Genomic DNA, 22,292 nt, shown 5'->3' on the forward strand with positions numbered 1-22,292 from the left:
AAAAAAACTTTGTCATTTATCTTTGTATGTGTATAAATGTATGTATGTACATATGTATAAATGTGTGTATGTATGTAAAAATGTAAATGTAAAAATGTATGTATCGTTCAGAGAATAGACTTTAAAACAGTTCTGCTCGTGTAGAAGTCTCTTCATGGTCTTGCGCCAAAGTACATCTCTGACATGTTAGAGCCATATGAACCAACTGGGACTCCGAGGACCTCAGGGAGGGGTTTCCTGCTGGTGCCCAGAGTCAGGACTGAACAAGGTGAGGCTGCGTTTCAGTTTTATGCTCCTAAAGTCTGGAACAAACTTCTGGTGGATGTGAGACAGGCCTCAGCTGACAATGAAAACAGTTTTATTTAGCTGTGCATATGACAACTGAAAGTAATTTATCTGCACTCTTCACTTTTAAATTAATATTTATGTAATGATTTTATTTGCCTTCTTCTGATTTTATGTAGCTGCAAAGCACTTTGAATTGCCTTGAGTACAAACTGTGCTCTACAAATAAACTTGCCTATGTTATGTATGAATAAAGGACTGCGTTTCCCAGGCATTCGACCACATGTCCTGTTATCACGATGTCCAACTTTATTTCCCCATCCATGTTTCACATAGTCTGAAGCGTCTTTATTCAATGAAGCGATGCCCTGGTAAAACTTGCTCATCAGTCCTTTGATACTCCCTGAATTGTGTGCATCCATAATAATTAATAACCTCTAGTGGCTCTGTTGGGTTACAACCTTTCAGCTTTTTACAAGTAGCTGTAAAAGTCTTTTTTATATACAGCAGGTTTCCTCCAACCTGCTTTTTATAGGCTAAAAATAAGGTGGCTTAAAAGCACAGAAAACTAGAATCTTAATGGAAGCACAAGACACAAAGGTTGTAATTGAGTTTTTTATTTTTATTTTCTTAGAACAAAACATTTCTCCATCTGCACATCAGACATGGAGAGACGGAACCTAACAGTCAGCAATTAAAATAACACAAAAGAAAAATGATATAATAAAAGTCCAAAAAGACAACTTTTACAAAAACCACGTTGTCCACTGCCTCTGAACCACCTGAGCATAAAACCACTTCTTTCAAATATGCCGTGTCAGGTTGCTGTATGAGCATAATACAAAAAGTAAAAAGGACAACTTAATGTTGAGGACACACAGGAACTGATGCTCGTTAACATATCTGGGGCATGATGTCAAATTTAAATGCCTGTCATTTATTAATATGCAGCTCAGTATATCAAAAATGAGGTCATTTGAACATCAGGGATCCTTTTTTCTTCTCAACTGTGAAGGTTAATTTTCACAGTTTAGGAGTTTTTTTTGAAAAATTAAATTTCTTCAGGTGGGTTGCAAGCAGTCGGGGTCAAAGTACATGTGAACATAGGAATGACGGATCAATCTTTCTCTTCTTCTGCTACAAAATGCTCTCAGTTGGCGTGCTGAACAGTGGAGAAGCACAGTTTCAAGGTGTAGGGGTAGGGTCCAGCTGGAGGGGAAAGAGGAGATGAAATATTAGGCAACGATTACACAACTAACCCCCATACATAAAAGCTCAGTTTTAAGAGATTTTCTAATTGAGGGATTATCATACAAGATAAAAACAGAAATATTAAAACTAAATTGGAACTCAGCCCCTGCTCCCCAGCGCAGTGAGTGGGTCCAAACATTTAAATCACTGAAACAGACGAGTTGTGCCAGTTGCAAAAGAAACCAAACAAGGCATCAATTATACGTCCCTCTGAAGCTAAAATAAACCAAACACAGACACGCCTTCGATGCCCTAAAGATGTGCATTCAGAGGTCAACAGTTCACACATACTGAGAGCAACGTGGAGGGAAGTAACCACGACAGCCCCAACCACAGAGAAATAAACTGAGCCGCCGAGCAGCAAACGCAGCACAAGTCTAAAGGTTCGCAAGGGACCGTTTTTCATTACTCCCCCTAAATAAAGCCAATCTATAGAAGGTCCGGTCCCAGCATTAAACAGGATGCACACGTGACATTTTGACTTCATTCATACGATACAGACCTGGATTTTTCATTTGGTAGTGGTTCATCATGGCCAGAGCCTCCATGGCGTCGTTGATGGACTCCCACTCCAGCAGACCTGAAGCACTGCGATCACTGGGAGCGGCGCCACCTGCAGGTCAGAGGAGCCAACGGGAGGCATTCAGATCCACAAATGTGTTGAGATTAAGAGTTACTTAAAGAACATCCGTCGCTCCATCCATCGAAAACAAAAGTCACTTCTTGTTCATGTATGCAGGACTACAAACCGCTTACTTTTCCCCGTGAACATTTTGACGTTAACGGGGCTCTTGACGCCAATCTCTTCACAAATCTGTAAGAAACACGTTTGAACCGCATGAGAAACATTTCCAGACTCTACTGAAAACCCAGATGAGTAAAACGCTTCTTATTTCTGAACTCGCCTGAGAGAAGACCTCCGGTGTGGCATCGGGCTGAGCGTTGAAGAAGTGCAACACGTTGCTCGGGTGCTGGATGCGGTTTTTAGCTGCCTGTTCTGGGGAGGTGAACCGGTTGTTCCTGGAGCCGTGGAAATCTTTAAAGCTGCTCGTGCCGTCGTCCAGCTCATAGCACTGACCCGGTACGATCGCCTGCTGCTTTGAAACACTGCAGGAGAGATTATTTTCAAATGATTTCCCTTTATAGACCAAAAACAGAAGCTGAGAAAGGCTTCAGGCTAAAGGGATTACTGTTCAAACGTCTCGAGTCCAACACTGTGCCTCCTTCCCAGAACTGTGAACAGGTTCCTTTGCGGGTCGAACTCACCATACGTTCAGTTTCTGCCCAAACAGGAAGTTGTTGTTCAGATGGGTAATGGCCCGATCGACAGCATAGCAGTCTCCCATTTCCACCATGGCAGCCCCGGGTTTACTCTTCATGAACTTCACCTTGAGGAAGTAGAAGGAACAGGATTTACCAGTTTTCCTCTGAACTGAAGACAACTGTCATCAGTGCAGATAAAAGAGTAATTCATCAACTAAAATGGAAAGCTCTTCTGTTGAGAGATGGTTTTAGCTAATAATTCTTTGTTTAAGTTGGACTTTCTGTGCCCTGAAGACAACTAAAACCTGAAAAAGATTATGTTAACAGCATGAGGAACTATTTACAGCTTTAAGAGAAACAGTTTCTAGAAGAAAAACTGCTTTTTATGACAAAACGATGACACTTTTGACCTTTTTTAAAGACGAATTGGAACAGATTCTGAGCCACTTCCCTCCCGCTACACTGGACCTGTTCTTTTAAATGGTTTCAAAGCCAAAGCAGACATTTTCTGTTCAATACTGACCCTTTCTACGTTTCCATAGAGACAGAAGATATTGAAGACGCGGTCTGCATTCATCTTGACGGGGTCCAGCCCATAAACCATGACGACCGGAGAGTCAGCGTGGGCGCCATACTCGCCCGGAGGAGGGGGAGGGGGTCCGTAACCCGGCCCATAGCTCCTTCCTCCACGTCCTCTCATTGGAGGACCCATTCGACGGCTCTCATAGGGCGGCGATCCATAATTCTCATCATAACCATGGTAACCACCTCCTAAAGAATAACGGACACCAAAGCTCAACTTCAGTTGGATACATTTTAGTGCTTTTACTTAATAGACATGAAGAGGCAACGCAGCGTCACCCGGACACCTGTTTGACCAAAGCGGCTCCAGTGCTGAGAACCAGAAAAGAAGCAGTTTGAGTTTCCACAGCCACCACAGACCAAAGTCGCACGCCACTGTGCACGAACTCTAAAGGAATGTCTGCATGACACGTAGGAAGATAAATATCTAGTCTGCAAATCAAATACCAACGAAGAAGTCCATGTATACATGACGATGGCGAGTTAACCATCGAGAACAAAGCAACAGTGCGTGAGGGTTTACCGCCCGATTCGAATCTTCGTGCTCCGTGAAAACCTCCCGTTTATTCTGAGTTTCTGCAGCGGACCACAAAGGGAGACGGTGAAGCTACACAGATCAGTTTGTGCACGCCCACCACCGCTCTGCAGACCCGACTGAAGCACGCCACTTTGAGCAGGAACTGTAAATGCCAGTTGGCCATATTAAACGAGGCTGTGAACGGCATTTTCTGAGCCAAAATTCAGGTTTATGGAGTCGAATTAGACGGACTGAACGCTACATTAGCAAGGATTTGTCAAACATGGCGGTTTGACCACCTGGTTGAGCCTCAAAACGCCGCTTACAGGCGTCTTTGGTTCGGAGCTCATCATAGCATCACGTTATCTGTGCTTTGGCCGTGGAAACAAAGAACTGATTCTAACTCAGGACCATGAAAGGAACCTGGTGGAAAAACCCCGAGCTGAGGGTCTGTTTCGGTCAGGGATGTTAAACTCCGCTGTCCTGCAGGTTTTGGATATTTCCCTGGTCAAACACACCTGATTCAGATGCCTCATTAGCTGGTTTGTGCAGAATGTAACAATCTTTTGAAGAGATTGAATCTGAATCAGCTGCGTTGAAGCAGGACAGCGGTTGAAATCCCTGGTTTAGGTGATCTTCATGCTTCAAATCAAGAGGTTTTTTTTGTAGAAATGCGAGTTGCGTTTTCTCTCAAGAACGTGAGGGTCTTACCGTACTCTGGAGGGTGGTCGCCCAGCAGAGCTGGCTGTCGCTGGCGTTTGTTGGGGTTGGCATTTACGTCTTCTACAGGAACAGGGGGGAGGAAAGAGGCAGAGAGAGGAAAAGAAGCATAAATCAAACAAAACTTCCAACAATGTTAGCTGCAGGCTTTACACGACAGTGGAACAAAAACTGATTTTGACACCAAGATCCGCCTCTACAAATTTCCTCTACAAGGTTCTCTTTAAAAAAAGAAAAAAAAAGGACTCCAGATTAGCCGACATCACACCAGCACAGACATACAACCCTCCCCCCACATGACACTCCAGGCTAGCTACAATCACTTCAGTTTTAGTTAGTGATTGCATTTGATTTATCAAAATTAGTTGAGGGAATGGTGAGGGAGGCATGGGGATGTAACGTACAGCAAGACCAACATTAACTGTGAAGAAAATGACCCTAAAACACAATCCCCTTAAATCCAAGTGGTAAAGGTGAGGTGGATGCTGTAGGAGGTGAAAAATAAATAAATAAAAGAGGGGGGGTAATCAAACAAATTCACTCTGGACAGTAAGAGATGGCTAAGTTCAAAAGAAAAAAGAGTTTGTACGCTCACACACACCTGCATTGCTCCCATTGCCATCTGCATCACCATCTGTACAGGTACACAATAATCACACACAATCAGAATGGCAGCCAGGTTAATCAGAGGTACAGTTTACAGGGAAAATTAACTCAAGTTGGCCCACTTAAATGTCAGGAGAGTGCAGTAAATATACTCAAGGCAAGGCTGTCTGTTCTTATTTGGCAGTATTTCAGAACAAATGTAAAGAAGATTAACCGACATGCTGATGGCTTGGTACCTCTGCAGGTGACCAACCAGGCCATGTGAACGCAGCCCAGTTCACACCCTCGCTCTGAGTAAGTGACGTGATTAAGAAACTATCACAAGTCCTGGGAAGTCGCACGTGGATTACTCGAGGCTTCAAACCGCCATCAGAAGCAGCATCAGTGTGTAATGGGGTGCGTTTGCTCGACATTCAAAGCAGGCGTCGACAGAAGCGCAACCATCAGCCTCTTTCAGAAAGAGGCTTAAGCCTGTATGAGGAAAAAAGGAGTGTCTGTCTTGTGTGGCGATGTTGGTTGCTGCGCTTTGCGGTCATGTGGTGCTGTGCAGTTATTTCGCGAGGAGGGTCTCGATTTACTTACTGCATGTTTAATAACAGTGGGAAGACATTTGCTGTGGTAGCTCCCACACTCTCCATTCAGTTCATTTCATCCCAAACTCTCATCCATTTCCTCTTTGGAAGTGGGCTGAGGGCAACGCTCCACCCCGGGATCGATTCTTGGGTTTTATCAAGTTGAAATGCTCATTGATGGGCTGTTTGGGGGTTTCCATCCATTGTGTTCCATTTTAGTGGAGTGCTTAGCGTCCACTGGTTGGCCTTGAGGCTGCCTGAGAGCACATGTCAGTAGGCAGGGTGGCTCCTCTTAGCCGCAAATTGCCAAACCTGCATTACATGGAAGGCGTTACACAGGTTCTAGAGACTTTCATAATATATATATATAAATATATATTTTCAAAATTCTCTAAAGGATACCTAAACAGGGATAATTAGCAAAAAAAAAATAAAAATAGTGGGAGGATAAGATGAGACAAGTAGAAAGAGTGAGACAGAAAAGCTGAATTCCATGTGGGAGGGATACATATGGGATAAAACCAAAAAAAGAAAAAAATGGGCCTGACTGGGCTCTGAGTGTGCTGGATGGTGCTGTCAGCAGTGTCCTGTCTTCATCAGTTGTCTTGTGTCGACTCCAGTGTGAATGGCTACAGCTCGACCTGTGGTGCTATTCACCTGTGGGATCAGTCGGTGCGGCATCAGCAAATGTCGAGTGTGTGTCGAGGCATGACGAGCAACACGGCCCCAACAGTACATGAAGGGCCTTAAACGTGTTATCTTAGTAGATTTGTATCAGTATGGTCATCTGTTGTAGTGAGGGATGTCTGCCACTACCTTCTTTTTGGGTGGAGTCTCCGTTTGGTGTTGATTGACAGTGGAGCGCTGTAGATGCAAGATTTGGTCTGCTTCAATGTGTCATTCACAGTAGGAAGAAGGGGAAAGAGGGGGGAGGGACTAAGTGTAGCTCAGTGCCCAAAACGCCCCACACTCCTCAGTGTCTTCATGGCTCTTGTGCAGGAGTGAGTGGTATATCAGTCCTACTTCATCATGTTGAGTGGATGCTGTCTTGTAGGGTATTCTCCTTGTATCTTGGAACATTTGGCCCTCTGTATGATAGTGGTTGTGTCCTCACTGAAGAAGTGGAAACTTGAGGTGGTGACTGCTGAGTGGTGATGTCAGCATGTATCTGCCTTTCCCTCTGAGCACAAAATGAGTGTGTTCTTTGGAGATCACAGCCCGTTAACTGATGCTGGTCCGTGCCTTTATTCTCACTTCTTACCCTCATCAAAATAAAATGAGGATCAGAAGCTCTAACGAAAGGCTGTTTCTATTTTAGTTCCCGCTGAGTGGGACTGACGGAAAAGCCTCCTGAAACTTACATGCAAGCAAATGGAAGAACTTCGCCGTATGCAAACACAAAGATTGTTTCCAATGACTGCCTCTTAAAGCACAAACACATATTCCATAAACCCTGCAAAGCTCGAATGTGTCGTGAGGGAAGCAGGAACAGCAGATGCAAGCCAAAAAAAATAAAATCAGACGCTTCATGCCTGAAATATGTAAACAAAACTATTGAGTCGTGCCAATCTGTCAGCGGCACCCCAGACAAAAGCACTTGTGTTGTCTGCCATTAAACAGCTTATTTAAAGACACACACCCCCCCCAGCACCACGGAGTCAAAGCGTATCAGATCTGCTCAGTCTTACGTTTATGCATTTAGCAGACGCTCTTATCCAAAGCGACTTACAGGTAGGGTAAGTGCCCAAGGACCCCTACTGGAGCACCTTTCATGCAGGGGATTTGAACCCAGGTCTCCCACACAAAAGGTGGTAATCTTACCACTAAGTATCCAGTCTCATGGGAGAAGTAACAGTTTATTTTCCACATACTACGCTACAGTCATTTAAATGAGATTACCCAATCAGATTAAATTAGTTGAGAATTTGGGGAAAAGCCCAAGGTGTCTCAGCAAGGTGAGCAAGCTCAACAAGATGTTGTAGGGGAGGAAGTGCACAGTTCGTAATTAAAACCCAGGTTTCTATAACAGGATGCAGACGAATAAAAACAATACAGTTGTTGCCAGTAAGAAGGAACCCGGTAATAACTGAAAGAAACTCGCCGTGAACCAACGTGTGTCAACATTTAATCAAGTCAAAACCAGAAGAACTACATGCCAGAGAGTGAAGTTACAAGCGTGTGGCCTTTAATACCCCCGATCATGTAACAGTTACATGTGGAGGGGACAATGTGATACCAAACAGTCATCTTTAAGTCTGCAAATGCGTTCCTGCCAGTCCCACCACACAGCAGAGGTAGTTTTTACAGAACAGGGATTGTATTTCTAACACCAGGACCCAGATTTTGAATCCAAATACCACACCCGTCTTCCAAGACGTTATAATGGAGGCAGTTTAAGCTTTAGCTTTTAAGTAGTATGATCAGTAAAGAGCGTTGCTTCCATCTTCCCAGTAATATGCCTGCTGAAACTCTCCATGGTGGCAGTTATGGGTGTTGAAATGTATCAGTAACAAATGTGTGGCGCTCAAGAATGTGTTTGAGGTCTTACCTGGTCCTCCCAGACTGGGGTTCGTGTAGTCCCAGGTGTCTTGGTCATTCTTGAACACATTCAGACGAGTTGGCTGTGGAAGCAAACCAGAGTTTCAGCCAGAATGACAAAAATGTTGAGCTATTTACACAACCAAACGCTTTGTTTATAATCCAAACACAGCTGCAAGAGCAGCAGGGCTGAACAATGGAGCAGGTTCAACAAATCCAGGGTCTCTTCCGGTTATCTGGCTGAACTAACACCAACAAGAACTCGGGACCAGCTCGGTAAGTTAACCTGGACTCTCTGGATGTGTGTGATCATGGCATCAGATGACCAAACATGACGCAGCCAAAGCAGGAAGGACAAAGATCCACACAGCTGTAGATCAGCTGATGAGTATTAGTACAACCTAATCAAGAGCAGTAGAAGGTTAAAAACCTCTCTAAATTAGCTTTGTTTGACATGTATATGCACATGTGTCTGAGCTCTTTCTGCATGTTACATGTGAGGATTGTTTTTAAGCTGCACTTTAAATTAATGGAGCTGTAGTCTTTAGGTATGCGAGATGTAACAAAAGACTTATTGTAAACGTCATGCAAGCTCAGAAATTCGACACAAAAAGGTTTTTGTTCTCTGAGATGGAGATTGATAGAAACACACACCGAGCAGGAACTCTGCTGTACTATGCAGATAAATAAAGGGATTTAAATGTTAGTCCAAGCTCTTTAAAAGTCAACAGGAATAAATGCAGGTTAGGTTAGTCTAAAGTCACTTCTTTAAGCCACTTATCCTGCTTTGTTGAAAACTGACACGAACAGATCTGCTAGTTTCCAGCTTTAAATACTGTAAATTCTGGACTATAAGCCGCTACTTTTTTCCAGGCTTTGAGCACCGCGGCTTATAATACGGTGCAGCTAAAACATGTTTTTCCATGCCGCCAAAGACATTTTGCCTCATAACATTAGACCAATAAAATTAATGAATAGCTCACAGTGGTCCAATGAAATTTTACAATAAATCAAACACACTTACACTGCTAAATTATTGTAAATCGGCCATTTGTACTCAAACTCATCATGGAAAAACAAAGAAGAAATGCATATGATGCAGCTTTTAAATTAAAGGTGATCAATCTGAGATGAGATTGTGAGCAAAGTTCTGAGGCTGTTCAACTGAAGAAGATGACTTTGATGGTTTTAGAGCGCAGGAGGAAGATGAAGAAGGAGATCAATGACTTTTCCTGGTTTTCCTGACTTTTTACAGGCGCTGTTCGATAAAAAAGCATTTGCAGTGTGTATTTGTTTATGTTGCCAAATGCATTTAATTAAAAGTTTAAAAATCCTCACGTGTAACATCTTTCTGTGTAAATATCTCATATTACAATGTGGACACCCGCAGCTTATATTCAGGTGCGGTCTGTAGTCCGTTATTTACGGTAATCACCCCTACAAAACCAAACCTACAGCCTGCTGTAAACAAACAAAAAAACTACACAATCTGTGTAGACGTGACGTCTCCTGCAGAGCTGCGGTGTTTGTTTTCATTTTTGTGCTCAAGTGTTCCTGTTATGAAAAGTAAACTACACCCACACAGTTTAAACACCACCCGAGTCGTGTAGAGCAGTCATACCTTTGCATACTCAATTTTCAGCGTGCAGCAGCCAGAGTAAATGTCTGCTCCGTTGAGCGATGCCTTGGCCCTCTGTGCACTTTGCACGGAGTCAAACGTGATGACGAGAGTTAAGGAGAAGACATGAAAACATTTTCCAGATGCCTCTGAGGAGCGACAGCCTTTCACTTCTGCGTTGTTGCACTTTGTGGAATTACATCCAAGCCCTTTCACACGTGATCATCTTTTAGTTCAGATAAGATTGTGACATTGGTTGAAACGGCCACAATTTTTCATCTTTTCAATTCAAGCCACATTACATAGTCAGTAAGAGTGGAACAGCATAACTGTGCACGGTTTTCTCACATATTATTTTACCACAATTCACATTAACGTGCCAAGTACACGGTTGGTGCGTAAATCACAGCGCTGGGTGAAACCGCATGAACAATGGAATCGTTTTACAGGTTGAAGCTTACCGAACCGCCTTAACTGATCACTGTAACAATGCAACCGTCATAAACTTGAGGTTTACTTCACACGAAGACATCCCCTCCACTCAGTCACTGCTGTAGGGCCACACTGAATTCCACAAATCCTGCTTTATTTAGTTAGTTTTTGCTTTGCTATTAGAAGAAGCATGGTTACATGCACGGTTGAGCTCACACTAGCTATTTGGAACGCTGCCTTTTAGTTCCAGTAAATACAAACAAAAGCGGAAATTAACTGAGGTATGTTCAACACCACAAGGCCACGAACGTTCTTGAAGTATCTTGAAAACGTTCAAGATACCCTGGTGCTTCTAACATTCTCTGCGGGAGCTCATCAAACATGTACAGGCAGCAGAAATCGCTGCACAGATGCCGTCTGCGTGGTGGTTTTATCAGAGGAGGTTGCAGTTTTAACAGGCTGATTTGTAGTCAGAAAAATATGTGAATGACAACAGCTTTACTGTGCAATTATACACTAAAACTGTACTGTGACTGCGTTTTTCCAACAAGGTAACCAGCTTTACTTTTTATGACGTGGACAAACTTGACAAAATATGTCAAAGTGTTGACAAAATAGTCCCGCAGCCGTGCACACAACGATTTTACTCCCTCGAACCAACATTCTCAGACTCTGGGCTGATAAAGATCAAATGATTGTTTCTAAGTGTCACTTCACTTGGAAGTTCAACAATGTCAAACCTAGGAACACATGTTCACGTTCCAGTCTATATTTTCATTATTTGTTGCTCTGTAAGCATCAAAGATGCTCGGTCTGTATTTAGCAAACTCAAATCATACCTTTTCATTTAAATATGCTGCATGCTTTCAACAGGATGGACTATTTTTTTTTTTTAAATTTTACATTTTTAACTCTGTGTTGAGCAGGAAAGGCAAACCTGTGTGTTTCTAATTTGATTACAGTTAAAACCAGTTTTTAACACAACCGTCTCTCCGCCTAGTTGAGCCCATGCAGGAGAGATTCCTTCCCGACTGCATTATCTGGATATGTTAATGTGATTGAAGCAGAGTGGAAAGTGATTCTCGAGTTACCGTTTGCCACAAAGTCAGACTGGAGAGTCTATGGGAAAAAAAGCTCATTCAGACATGAAAAACACATTGAGCTGCTCCAGATTAATGGCAAACAGTGCACGAGGGAGAGGGACTACTGGTACAGTCTGTTTGTCAGCATCAGAACCCATGAAAAAGGATATTCAACCATCGCCTGCACGCCGTTCTTTCGGAAGATGACGATTCTCTGGACAGGACCACAGTTGTTGCAGATAGTGTAGAGGACATCCTGATGAGAATGAAAATAGATAAATAAAATGCAGGAAACAACTTAATTCAGTCTGGTAATAAAAACGATCGGTGTTCCCGACAACAGCTCCCCAAATCGTGTAAAATAATTTTAACATTGGACCAATTAATACATTTGAATTAGCATAACGACTTATTTTAACTGGAGCAAACCTGACTCATGTTCAAATGAAACTTTGCAGGCTTGGTTATGAGGAGCACGAATCTGAGTATTTACCGTGGTGATGGGGTAGATGGGGTTCATGATGGTGAACAGAAGAACATTGTTAACACTTCTCGAGTCGTCAGAGTCTCCAGGCCTTGAGATCTTTTTACTTGTAGAATAGTTGATAAAGGCTGGATGACCGGCGATGTACACTTGGTTGTCTGCAGCGTAGGTTACAGCTGTGGATGACCCGTTCATGTCCTCATACTCCACCAGCGCCTGGCGCTTGTTTGGCATCACCACCACATAACTAAAACAAACCAGCAAACACAGATTGTAATCAGTTCCAAGTCCAAATTTATCTCTGATCTCTGCACCTGGTACACAACTATCAAAAAAGGTGCTGCATTTATTCACCTGATGGCTCCAAATTCTTGCAAGGCCTCCACAAGGTCAGCCTCTGTAACGCCGTCCACCAGCCCCCGGACGTGGACCACCACTGAAGGAAGTGTCTTGTGAGGGTCTTCGTATCCCTATTGCAAAACAGACATTTTATGAACGTGTTCAGCTACTTGTCTGACCGGTTCAAGAGGGGATAACGGAGCAAAAGAGGCCAGTTATGCGGGTGTGTTTTTCTTTCCGAAGACTACGAGTTTTCTCGGGTTGAGCCAAGGAGCAACTGGGGGAAGGGGAGTCAATTAGCCTCATGTGTTCATCATTTGTAATTCTTAGCCCACTTAACCGTTTTGGCTACTCATAGCAACCGGTTTGTTAGAGAAAAAAAACACCGTTAGAAAGACCTTCCCTCACAAAATAGCCATTGTTTGTGTGTGGCAGCCAGTCTAATGAGGTGTTCCGGTAACAATGTGTAGCTAGCACCCTGCTAATGTTACCGGTGCTAGAACAAAGCGGGACTCAGGCGAGGCCCGGCTGGTGAAACCGCCCTCCAACGATACCGCTCAGAGCTAACAGTTTAATGCTGGGAGAGGTGTGCTGTGCCCCCCAAACGTCAAATGCACAACGGTTAAACAAGGCAACTTTTTTCTATTTAATTATTGTATACAGTTGCGATACCGCTTTCTTTCCACATAGATCCAATGACTAGCGGATGCGTCGTGACACATTTTTTTTTTTTTTTGCACCACACGTTTGAATGAATCAAATTCTATTAAGAAACAAGACAAACCGAACTGAACGTATTTGTTGTGCAAGTGGAATTTAATCTTCAACGTAACCCATAAAAAAATCGACTCACCGTGGCCATTCCGTCGGTTTTCTGTCTTTTCGTTGCCCTGCCGTCTTCGCTGTAGTAACGGCTCGCTGCAGTAGCCATGTTGTCCCGATTAAAAAGAATGGTGGTAGTGACGAGCTGAAATGGACGGAAAAATCAAGAAAAACGAAGCTCATGTTACCACGCCCATTGTAGTGAGACATCACGCTGTGATAGGCTCAAACAGCTGTCAATCTAGCTATGACTTGACTTTAGCCAATCGGAAGACGGATATCGTCACCAGGATTCAATTCGCTTGAAGTCGTGCATCCAATCATGTTTCAACAGAGCACAGACGCCGCCTTTTCGACGCCCGGTCGCATGGGAAGGACTCTTATCAAGGATTTTTAAAACATTCTTCCTTTTATTTTGATGACTTTCAGCGCACATGTACTATATAAATTCCTGATTGCAGTTTTTTTTTTGTCAGTTGTCAAAAAAACACTGAAAATCAATTAATCAGAATCCTCATCTTTAACTTAAACATAAAGATGCAAAAAAAAGGACTAAAGCATACCTAAGAAAACACTAACGGTTAATTAGCAATGAGATGCAAAACATATGCCAAAGAGGACTTGTTGGCTGAGTCATCATTATTTCCTTTGAAGATTTGATGCCGTCTTGTACACAGACAAAAAAACATCAGGGACAGACACCTATTCATGAACGAAGGGGAAATAAAAGAAGACCAGAGTGATATGTTGAGGAGATTTATTCAAAAATAAAACTGCCACAGCTATACCATACAGGCAAAAAACAAAAACAGAAAAAGAACCGAACAAACTTACAGCAGCCCCTGCAGAAACCACACTTAAGCACTGAATACATTTTAAAATCAAGTCAGAGGAGCTAAGGTGAGTCAAATCCACTCTGCACAATACTGCGGATGTGGTGAGCAAAACACAAATGAAAACAACAACCAAATAAACTGTCGGAATGTGACACATCTTCAAAGGCATGCAGACCAGCGACTAGGATCCAGCGACTTGGATCCATCTCCCCGAATGAATGTAAACTTAACATTGACACCCAAGCAACTGGGAGTTCAATACAGATATTGTTTACTAATCGTCATTTAGGAAAGAATTCCGACATTTGAGCTTAGGGAATAAAAGTTTCTAGATCAGTGTACTTATCTGCACCAGCTGTCCCGCTCTCTTCCCACGACTTACACTAAGAACTGCAAATTTTACTGCTAAAACTCAAAACACAAACAAAGACGTTTCCTATGTGTGCTACATATCTCTTGAGAAGATGAAGTATGCAGCAGCGACATTTAAAAAAACAAAACAATCCCCATTTATGTTTACGTATGCCATACCGAGTAAGTCTGCAGCTGCACAGAGATTGCAGTCCTGGGGGGTAAAATTAAACCTGCAAATTTGGGACTGGACAGATGTGGGGCTGTAAAAGCAGACAGGTTGTGAGGGTTGAGGGTCTGTTTATGAAAGTGGAAGGGGGGACTAAGTCTTCTTCACTCAGTCATCTGCTGGTGTGGGGCTTCGGTTTGGACTTGCTGAACGGGAGCGACTGAAACAGAGACAGAAGGGAATTAGCTTGCCACAGGGGAAGACTGAAGAAAGACCTGGAAAAAGATACAAATATCTGAATAAATGGTGTACAACCAGAAAGGATGCTGATATTCGTTAAGTGTCAAGATAGTCCTCATGAATCCGAGGTTGCTGTCAACAGCTACTGATATTCATGCCTGTCTGAGATAGCTGTCCAGGCTTGAAAGCTACACATGTACATGAAACCCAGAGGCAAATAAGCACTCATTGATCCTGTTCTGAGAAATTTAAAACTTAATCCTTCAACTATGAACACACAAATGTTGCTTCAAAAGTGTTGTGACATGTGTCATACAAGACAAAACCTGCTGAGATATCAGCCCCTCAGTAATCACAATGTCTGTCTCACACTCATTCAGTCATCAAGCACACTCACATTCACACACATTTGTACTCTGAACATGCTTGTTTAAGGCTCAACTTTAGCAAGCCTGTAAATGTTCTTTTACCATCAACATGAGCTTGTCAGGGGGTTTGATTTTTGGTTACCTTTGGAGAGAGTGGTAGATACAACAAGTACAGAGAAGCGAAGGATGAACGGACTGTAGGACGGATGACTACAACTTGGAGAGACACTGCGCCGGGACGCTCTTGAAGACTGATCTCTCGTCAGCTCTTTCTCTCACTTTCAGAAGCTAAGACAGGCGAAGAACTCTGGTAGGTAGGGGGGTCTGGTAGGTAGGTAATGGATTTTAAAAGGCCGAACTCTGATCTGTGTGGGTCAGCCCTCTGGTACGTCTGAAGGCTGGCTGGCTGGCTGGCTGGCTGGCTGGGTGACTCTAGTAGAACAACTGTATGTGTGTGCGGGCTGATCTCATCTGAGCGTGTGCGTTGGTCGAACAGACAGTCACCCATTCACTGAGGGGAGGGTTCGGTCGGTAGGTCGACCTCTTTCTCGCTGTCTAACACCAGATGCAGGCGAAGGCTGATCTCAGGTCAGCGCTTAGTCACCCTCCCGCAGGACGTACACACCGCCAGCTGGCAGACCCTGGGCCTGGGATCAGCTGCGGTGTCAGTGCAGTGCTCAGCTCCCACCACACGCTTTAAAGAAAATATGAAAAATAAACAAAACTGCTGCAAAGATGCTTACCGCAAGTCACACCCCTGGTGCTGTTCAATCTGATTTCAGCTACTGGAGAGTTGTTCTTATCTAGCCAAATTCAGGATATGGAATTTAAACTGAAGTAAAAAAATAAAAAAACATTTAAAACTCTCTCTGACCACCTTGAACAAGTGTAAATCCAGAAAATAACAGGCTTACATCTAAGGTAGATGAGATCTCACTGGTTTTAGCTGCTGTGTGTGAACAGTTAACAGGCTGAGCAGAGATTGTTGCTCATGCGCTCTCTTTTCAGGATCAAGTGGGACTGATTAAGAGCCTGATTAAAGCAAACAATGCAGAACCATCAAGACTCAGAAAAGAGAGTACAAGAGGTTCAATCTTTATCTACTTAAAACTTCATAGACCTGACAAGAGGGTCCAAGTCCCTCTGCTTTACCCCACCCAGTCCACTACTGGGCAACAGCAGAGGCCGAAGATCTCTCTGCTGAGGCGGTAGAGGGATCTTGGCAGTCATCCTTCTTATCGTCACGTTGCTGATGGTCGGTTGGTGGCAGCATGACACTCACGCTTGGATAGGATCTATTTAACAGGTTATTCTTTACCTAGAATGAAGCACCTCACCTGGCTAATGTGGGAAAAACAGGCTGACCCTCACCTGGAACGCAGGCTATCTAAAAATATATGATGATCTATCTAACTAGACCTCCCTGGAGCTTCTTCCTACTTACATGTTATAAAAAGAGAGAGAGAGACCTGGCAGGACTAAGATTTACACACATATTATATCACCCATACCCCGTGTCAGTGAATGAGAGACATCTGGACCGAGTGTTTACCTGTTCCTCTTGTGGTTAGCTGATGGCGATCGAGAACGGGAACGGGAGGCGGAGCGTCCTCTGGGTGCGGAACCAGACCGAGACCGGGATCTGGAGCGACTGATTGCAAAGAGGAACATTTTCATCTTTAATGATAAACTTCAAACCATGCTCCTGCAGGTGCAGACGTCTCAGTAAACTAAAGCAGGAACAAGCGCCACATTAGGAAGTTATTTAGTTGGACTGCAGCCACAGATCGATGTGCACCTGCACCCGGGGTGAGACCTGCACCGCGTTTTATATCCCAACGGGCTGTTCTACACAACCTACCTTCTCACAGGAGTCCTGGACTTGGAACGAGCTGGGGAACCAGACCTAATATTTGAAAAAACACACAGTGGTTTGATTACAACTTCAGAGAAAATGGAAATAACTGAGTGAAATACTAAACAATTGATTTCAGAAGACGATAATTTCTCTCCCACCCTGTGGAAGCTATCGTTTGGTTTGTTTTTAGTCTTAGAGCAACAAGCTGTGTTCTTACCTGCTCCTGCGTCTGGAATAGGATGGAGATCGGCGGCGGCTCCTAACAAAGTACAAAAGTTACAAAAAAGATGAACAAGACTGGTTTACATGTATTATTATAATGTTAAAAATCATGTTATGAGAGTGTGGACAATTTAGAACTTTAGACAAACGCTTAAATTTCAGTTTAATCTGCATCATGCACATACTCGACACTTTCTGCTTCTTTGTACTTCTGATTAGATGCTAAACTGCGTTTCGGTGTCTCACTACTTGTACTCTGAGCAATGACAATAAAGGTGAATCTAATCTAATCACATTAAATGAAAGACAATAAGAAACATCACATTAATGTTGAGCCACAAGTGATAAACCTTGAAACACATTCAACATGACTAATAAACTCATTCCAGATCTTACAGGTTACCCTGAGTTTTACAGTAACGGTATGCAGATGATGCCTTTTTTTTTATACAGGTTTCATCAGACTGTGTTTCAGTGTCAACATACCGGCTGTAGCTTCGGCTGCGGCTACGGGAGCGAGAGCGGTAGCGGCGCCCACGGGACCTGGACCTGGAGCGAGATCGCGATCGAGAGCGAGACCTGGAATGAGAGGACAAGTTAAACCACTCCTTTTCTGCTCATTTGATGGTACAAAATGACAAATACTACTTTAGGGCGACGTGAACAAAACACAACGATAGAACAACGGCTTATTCCTTCACCTGCTGCGACGGCCTCTCTTGCTGTAGCGGTAGCAGTCGTAGGCGTAGTGGCCCCGGTCCCCACACTGGTAACACCTATCATTGGGATCGAACTGCCGACGGCTGGGCCGCCCACGGCCCTTCCTGGAGAGGCCTGTAGACATCTCCACACGTACACGGGAACCACAAAGGAGCCTGAAAGGGTCAACAGGGAAGGTTGAAGATTTTAATTCCAATAAGTTTGACAAATTCATTTAAACTGATTAATACAGCTTGTCTAAAAAGCTACTTACTTTCCATCCATGCCTTTGACAGCATCTTCTGCATCTCTAGGATCCTCAAACTCCACAAAGGCAAACCCAGGTGGATTCCTGGCCACCCAGACGCTTCTCAGAGGACCATAATAACTGAAAGCTCGCTCCAGTTCCCCCTTGGCAGCACCATTGCCCAAGTCACCAACATACACTTTACAATCAGTGGCCCGAGATGAACTGCGGGAGGATGAGTAGTATGACATCTCTCCCTGCCTGTTGAGAGGAGGCAAACAGACTTAAACTAAAGCTCAGACACAATAAAGTCAAACTCTCAACTGTTAACCATTAAGCTGACGAAACAATCAAGGTCAAAACAAGTATTTCCAACTAAACAACAGATCAAGTTTAGGTTCACAAAAAGACAACTTAGAAATGTTGTGGGGACACATCTGTGTTTATATAAGTTTTCCTTAAAAACAGCTTGACTCTTTTCTGTTAAATATTCGGCCTATAATGAGTTTCAGGAGCTCCTCTAAGCTGGAATAGCTGTTTAAGTTGAGACATCAGAGACCAAAGTGTAACAGGAGTAAAAAGGTGTGACTTACTATCAGCACAAGTTAACTAGAATAAAGCATATTTCTGAACTTTGGTGTGTAAACGAGAACTACTGTAGTCCGAAAACACAAAGACTTTGAAGAAGTGCTTTAAAGGACTTTTTGTTTACCCTTATTTCGGTTAATTATTCCTACAAACTTTAATTTTATTCATGTAGATGTCCTTCCTTTTCTAAACATGGAGGGGTGGGGGGTGTCATTATTATCAATATTTTTTTAATGTGTAAAAATCTGCCACTTCCTTTAAAAACTAAAGACCAACAATATGAGACGAAAGAAGCGCGGTTACACGCAAACAAACGATCTCCATGGAAACGGTGGCTCGTTCATGTGAGGGAAACATTTCGTTAGAGGAAACACTTTTGCTTGATTTAACAATCTTTCTATAATAAATATGTATTATGATTAAATGAAACCTAATATTTTGGTGCGTTTGGCTCCACATGATTGAAACAGGTCCTTTGGTAGCTCAGCAGGTGTTTTAGCGCCAACGTTTAGCCTTATACATGGCGTTTCCTACGTCAAATACGACTTCTAAATAAAAATCAATCCCACTCATATACAGGTCACAAATCAGCCGTGTAAATTTAACCCCACTAACACGACTGGTTTGAAACGTCCGAACAACCATACTTTCGATTGCAGATGCAGTCCTGGTTACGTCTAAGCGTGCAAACGTAAGAGAAACTGCTTTCGGGAACCATTACACACCGTTGAGACTTACTACGAGCAGAAATTAATGTTAAAAAACCCCGTTAAAAATAAACACAATAACATGGACTTGATGCCTATGAGTAAATTGTTAAATCCAGGAATTACCCGAGGCCTTGATCTCCGCCTGCTTATAAACAATGGCGGTAGCACGCGCTAGCCGGCCTTACCTTCTTCCGCTGATTTCTGTTTCCGCTCCGAACAGAGACGAAGCTTCAGCAGCCTCTAACAGAAGCCTGCGCTCCTATTTAACCTATGGAATTATAACTGTGCAGAATCTACACGTTTAACAGCCGCACACACGGTTATCACTAAAACTTCCTCATGTCTTCGCGAGAGCTCGGCAACTTCACCTCTAGTGGTCAACGGCTACGTGACCTACCCGCGTGCTTCCGCACCTGCGCACTGTGGCTGAAACGCTTCCGGTTAAACCAGCGTCGCTCAAACAGAGAATAACTTGCTCAATGCGCATCCCAATGAGAACAATATTTTGGATGTCAATCTCCAGCGATATAAATTGTGAAAAATCTTATACAGTTCTACAAAAAATATCATATTAAAAGCTAAATCAAGGAAGCGCCATTAAACGTGTTTAACAGGGTTTATAAAGCTAAAGAGATTGTGGAAACATTCAACATTAATCTAAACCCTGTTTGTGATTTTTTAACTTGAATAAGAAAACTTTATTTAATATTTCTTTCATTGTACACATACCCATCCGTTTTGGATAAATATACAATTTTACATTTATTGTAAATAAGGTACAGAGTCAATATTGAAGTTAGAGATATCATGTTATATTTCTCAAGACCTGATTTGGGCCAACATTTACAGAACAGTTGTTAAAGTTCTCCAACCACCGAAAAGGATAGGCTCCAGCCCCCGGGTATAGAAAATGGATGGATGGATGGACCTAATGATCATTGCTTTTTTCCTATTGTTATTATTTATATTATTTCTTCAATAATCATGAATTAGCTTGAAAAATTCCAGTGCCAAAAATTAGTTAGAGCTTTTCTTCTTAACAAGAACCTTTTCAGTTCTTGTTAAGAATTAGGATATAAATCATAAATCATCTGGTTCTTATCAAGTGTTAAAATGAGGTAAATACAACCTCAGAAGGACAAAACGTGACATAATACACTAAGTTGTCATTTATCTCATTAAAACTTCAACAAAATACAGAAATGAGGTGTGCATACATACACCCACGTGGTGATAATCATATACACTTAATTAATTAATCATCAGTAAGTGTGAGCACCTCTATAAAAGCAGAAATGTTGTCAGTTTGCTGCTCTGGAGCATTCAGGTATGTGGTAATGATTTTATGCAAACCATTTAGAGTAAACTAAGAGTATCTACAACAAAATATATTATATGTGTTTGACTTGGAGCTTCTAACAGCTGTTTGGAATTTCATTTAATAATATTTTATTAAACCACAAAAGTAAAAAAATATTGTTACAGGTAGAAAAATTAAATAAAATCAGCTGATAAACGAAAAATTAAAAGTTGAAGCAGAGAGCGATGTGGTTGAAATCTTAAGGGATCACCATGAATGGGTTGTGGTGATGTCTTTTTGTAGCTTGGCAACAGCTTCGCTGATTATGTCATATGCAGTGTCGGCAGATAACGCAGGTGAAGTCACAGCCAACAGTTCAACATGACCAGGATTACACCATCTGTTGTTAACAAGTTCCGCCTTTACTATTCGCTCTCAGTCTGCCTGTATAGTCTTAAAGCTGTGTACAGAGATGCTAGAATTGTTGCTGCAGCATGTCTCAGTGAAAAAAATAATCTTCCTTCTGATATTCCCAGTGCATTCTTGTCAGCGCTCTTAGCTCAGCCATTTTATACACCTGTGAACTCACACTTCCTATGACGATCAAGGGAAGAAATTATTTAAACTTTTTCCTCATTTCTCTCAGTTTAGTTCCTGCTTTGCATCCTAGATGTCTCCCCTTCAACTAATTCTGATTTGGGGTCTTATTCCAGGCATTATATGGGCTCTGGAAAGTTCAATCAGGCTGCGTCTAAATGCAAACAACTTTACTTCTGCAGTGATTATGCAAATGGAGTTACCAGTAGAAGTCATTTCAGCCGCACAGCATCCAAATCAGTAAAGAAAAATGTTTAATCAATCTGTCTTTACTAAGAAAAGACACAATATGTCCAGTGCTGCGCCACTCTAATCAGCTTTATGATGATTATCAATATAAGAAACAGTCTGCTGATCATCTCCTCAAAGAATAAATTACACTTTACCTCTAAACTATTAACAATAAAATGAAATAATCCAAATAATTGTCCAGAAATTTTCACATATGAGAAACTGGAATTAAATTTGTGGTAACGAACATTTTTTAAAATAGTTGCTAATTATAATCAGTGTATCATAATTTTTTCAGTTGTATTTACATGCACTGTGCTGTATATCATAATGTATTATTTTCATTTCTCAAAGTTGGTTACAAAATGAAAATACTCAGCCAGATAGTGGAGTTTTAAAGCTATCAGTGGCTGATTTTGTCCAAAATTATTAATATACAGATATTACTTAAGAGTGGTCATTAGTATAGCGACCACCCTTAAGTAATATCTGCTTAGTTAAAAGGGTTTAAATGTACTAATAGCTTTATTTTTCTTCCATGGAGAAATGTGATGTGCATTATTTCTAGTTAAATTGTGAGAGTCAGTTTGGTTGTTGAATTTTGCAAGTATATCATACAGAATGCCTGAAAATGCCAAAAGCGAGGTCCTCAGGGGTCTTGTTTTATATACAAAAAGCATTCAAAAATGAAAAAATATTCAGGGTATAGTGACATGAAACTGAAAAAATGTCACATTCATGACTCTGAAAGTATTAGTTCATAAT

The 22,292-nt window shown here is 42.2% G+C and overlaps 2 protein-coding genes across 4 annotated transcripts; both read right to left on the minus strand.

Annotated features, from left to right (window-relative positions):
- Positions 1–886: 886 nt before the first annotated feature.
- LOC140314028 (heterogeneous nuclear ribonucleoprotein L-like) lies at positions 887–13,259 on the minus strand. Its single transcript, XM_072392044.1, has 14 exons — positions 13,143–13,259; positions 12,305–12,420; positions 11,960–12,197; positions 11,637–11,722; positions 9,956–10,052; positions 8,345–8,417; positions 5,220–5,252; positions 4,610–4,681; positions 3,323–3,570; positions 2,803–2,924; positions 2,442–2,643; positions 2,293–2,350; positions 2,039–2,149; positions 887–1,494 (listed from the first exon to the last, which is right to left on the minus strand). Exons 1-14 carry the CDS (start codon positions 13,218–13,220, stop codon positions 1,436–1,438), a joined length of 1,593 nt encoding a protein of 530 aa, XP_072248145.1. The 5' UTR covers positions 13,221–13,259; the 3' UTR covers positions 887–1,435.
- Positions 13,260–13,853: 594 nt separating this feature from the next.
- On the minus strand, positions 13,854–19,812 carry srsf7a (serine and arginine rich splicing factor 7a). Of its 3 annotated transcripts, XR_011917109.1 has the most exons (9): positions 19,585–19,812; positions 18,129–18,362; positions 17,857–18,030; positions 17,642–17,734; positions 17,151–17,192; positions 16,937–16,981; positions 16,628–16,726; positions 15,218–15,769; positions 13,854–14,687 (listed from the first exon to the last, which is right to left on the minus strand). XR_011917109.1 is itself a non-coding variant. In XM_072392047.1 (8 exons), the coding sequence occupies exons 2-8, from the start codon at positions 18,350–18,352 to the stop codon at positions 15,676–15,678; spliced, it is 771 nt and encodes a 256-aa protein (XP_072248148.1). In that variant the 5' UTR covers positions 18,353–18,362; positions 19,585–19,812; the 3' UTR covers positions 13,854–15,675. The 3 variants fall into 3 exon arrangements, 2 of the variants coding, with proteins under 2 accessions (XP_072248148.1, XP_072248149.1); XM_072392047.1 differs by having other exon boundaries at positions 13,854–15,769; XM_072392048.1 differs by lacking the exon at positions 15,218–15,769 and having other exon boundaries at positions 19,585–19,811.
- Between the last annotated feature and the right edge of the window lie 2,480 nt (positions 19,813–22,292).

The sequence above is a fragment of the Leuresthes tenuis genome, unplaced genomic scaffold (assembly GCF_036924035.1).
Source record: "Leuresthes tenuis unplaced genomic scaffold, fLeuTen1.0.hap1 SCAF_9, whole genome shotgun sequence".
Taxonomy (NCBI): domain Eukaryota; kingdom Metazoa; phylum Chordata; class Actinopteri; order Atheriniformes; family Atherinopsidae; genus Leuresthes; species Leuresthes tenuis.

Coding starts and splice junctions, on each gene's coding strand:
- LOC140314028 (XM_072392044.1), bottom strand. CDS start 13,220: ATGGCTACTGCAGCGAGCCGTTACTACAGCGAAGACGGCAGGGCAACG. Junction 3,571..4,609: donor CGACCACCCTCCAGAGTACG/GTAAGACCCTCA, acceptor GTTATTCTTTAG/GAGGTGGTTACCATGGTTAT. Junction 2,925..3,322: donor TCTATGGAAACGTAGAAAGG/GTCAGTATTGAA, acceptor TACTTCCTCAAG/GTGAAGTTCATGAAGAGTAA.
- srsf7a (XM_072392047.1), bottom strand. CDS start 18,352: ATGTCATACTACTCATCCTCCCGCAGTTCATCTCGGGCCACTGATTGT. Junction 17,193..17,641: donor CGCAGCCGAAGCTACAGCCG/GTATGTTGACAC, acceptor GTACTTTGTTAG/GAGCCGCCGCCGATCTCCAT. Junction 16,982..17,150: donor TATTCCAGACGCAGGAGCAG/GTAAGAACACAG, acceptor TTCAAATATTAG/GTCTGGTTCCCCAGCTCGTT.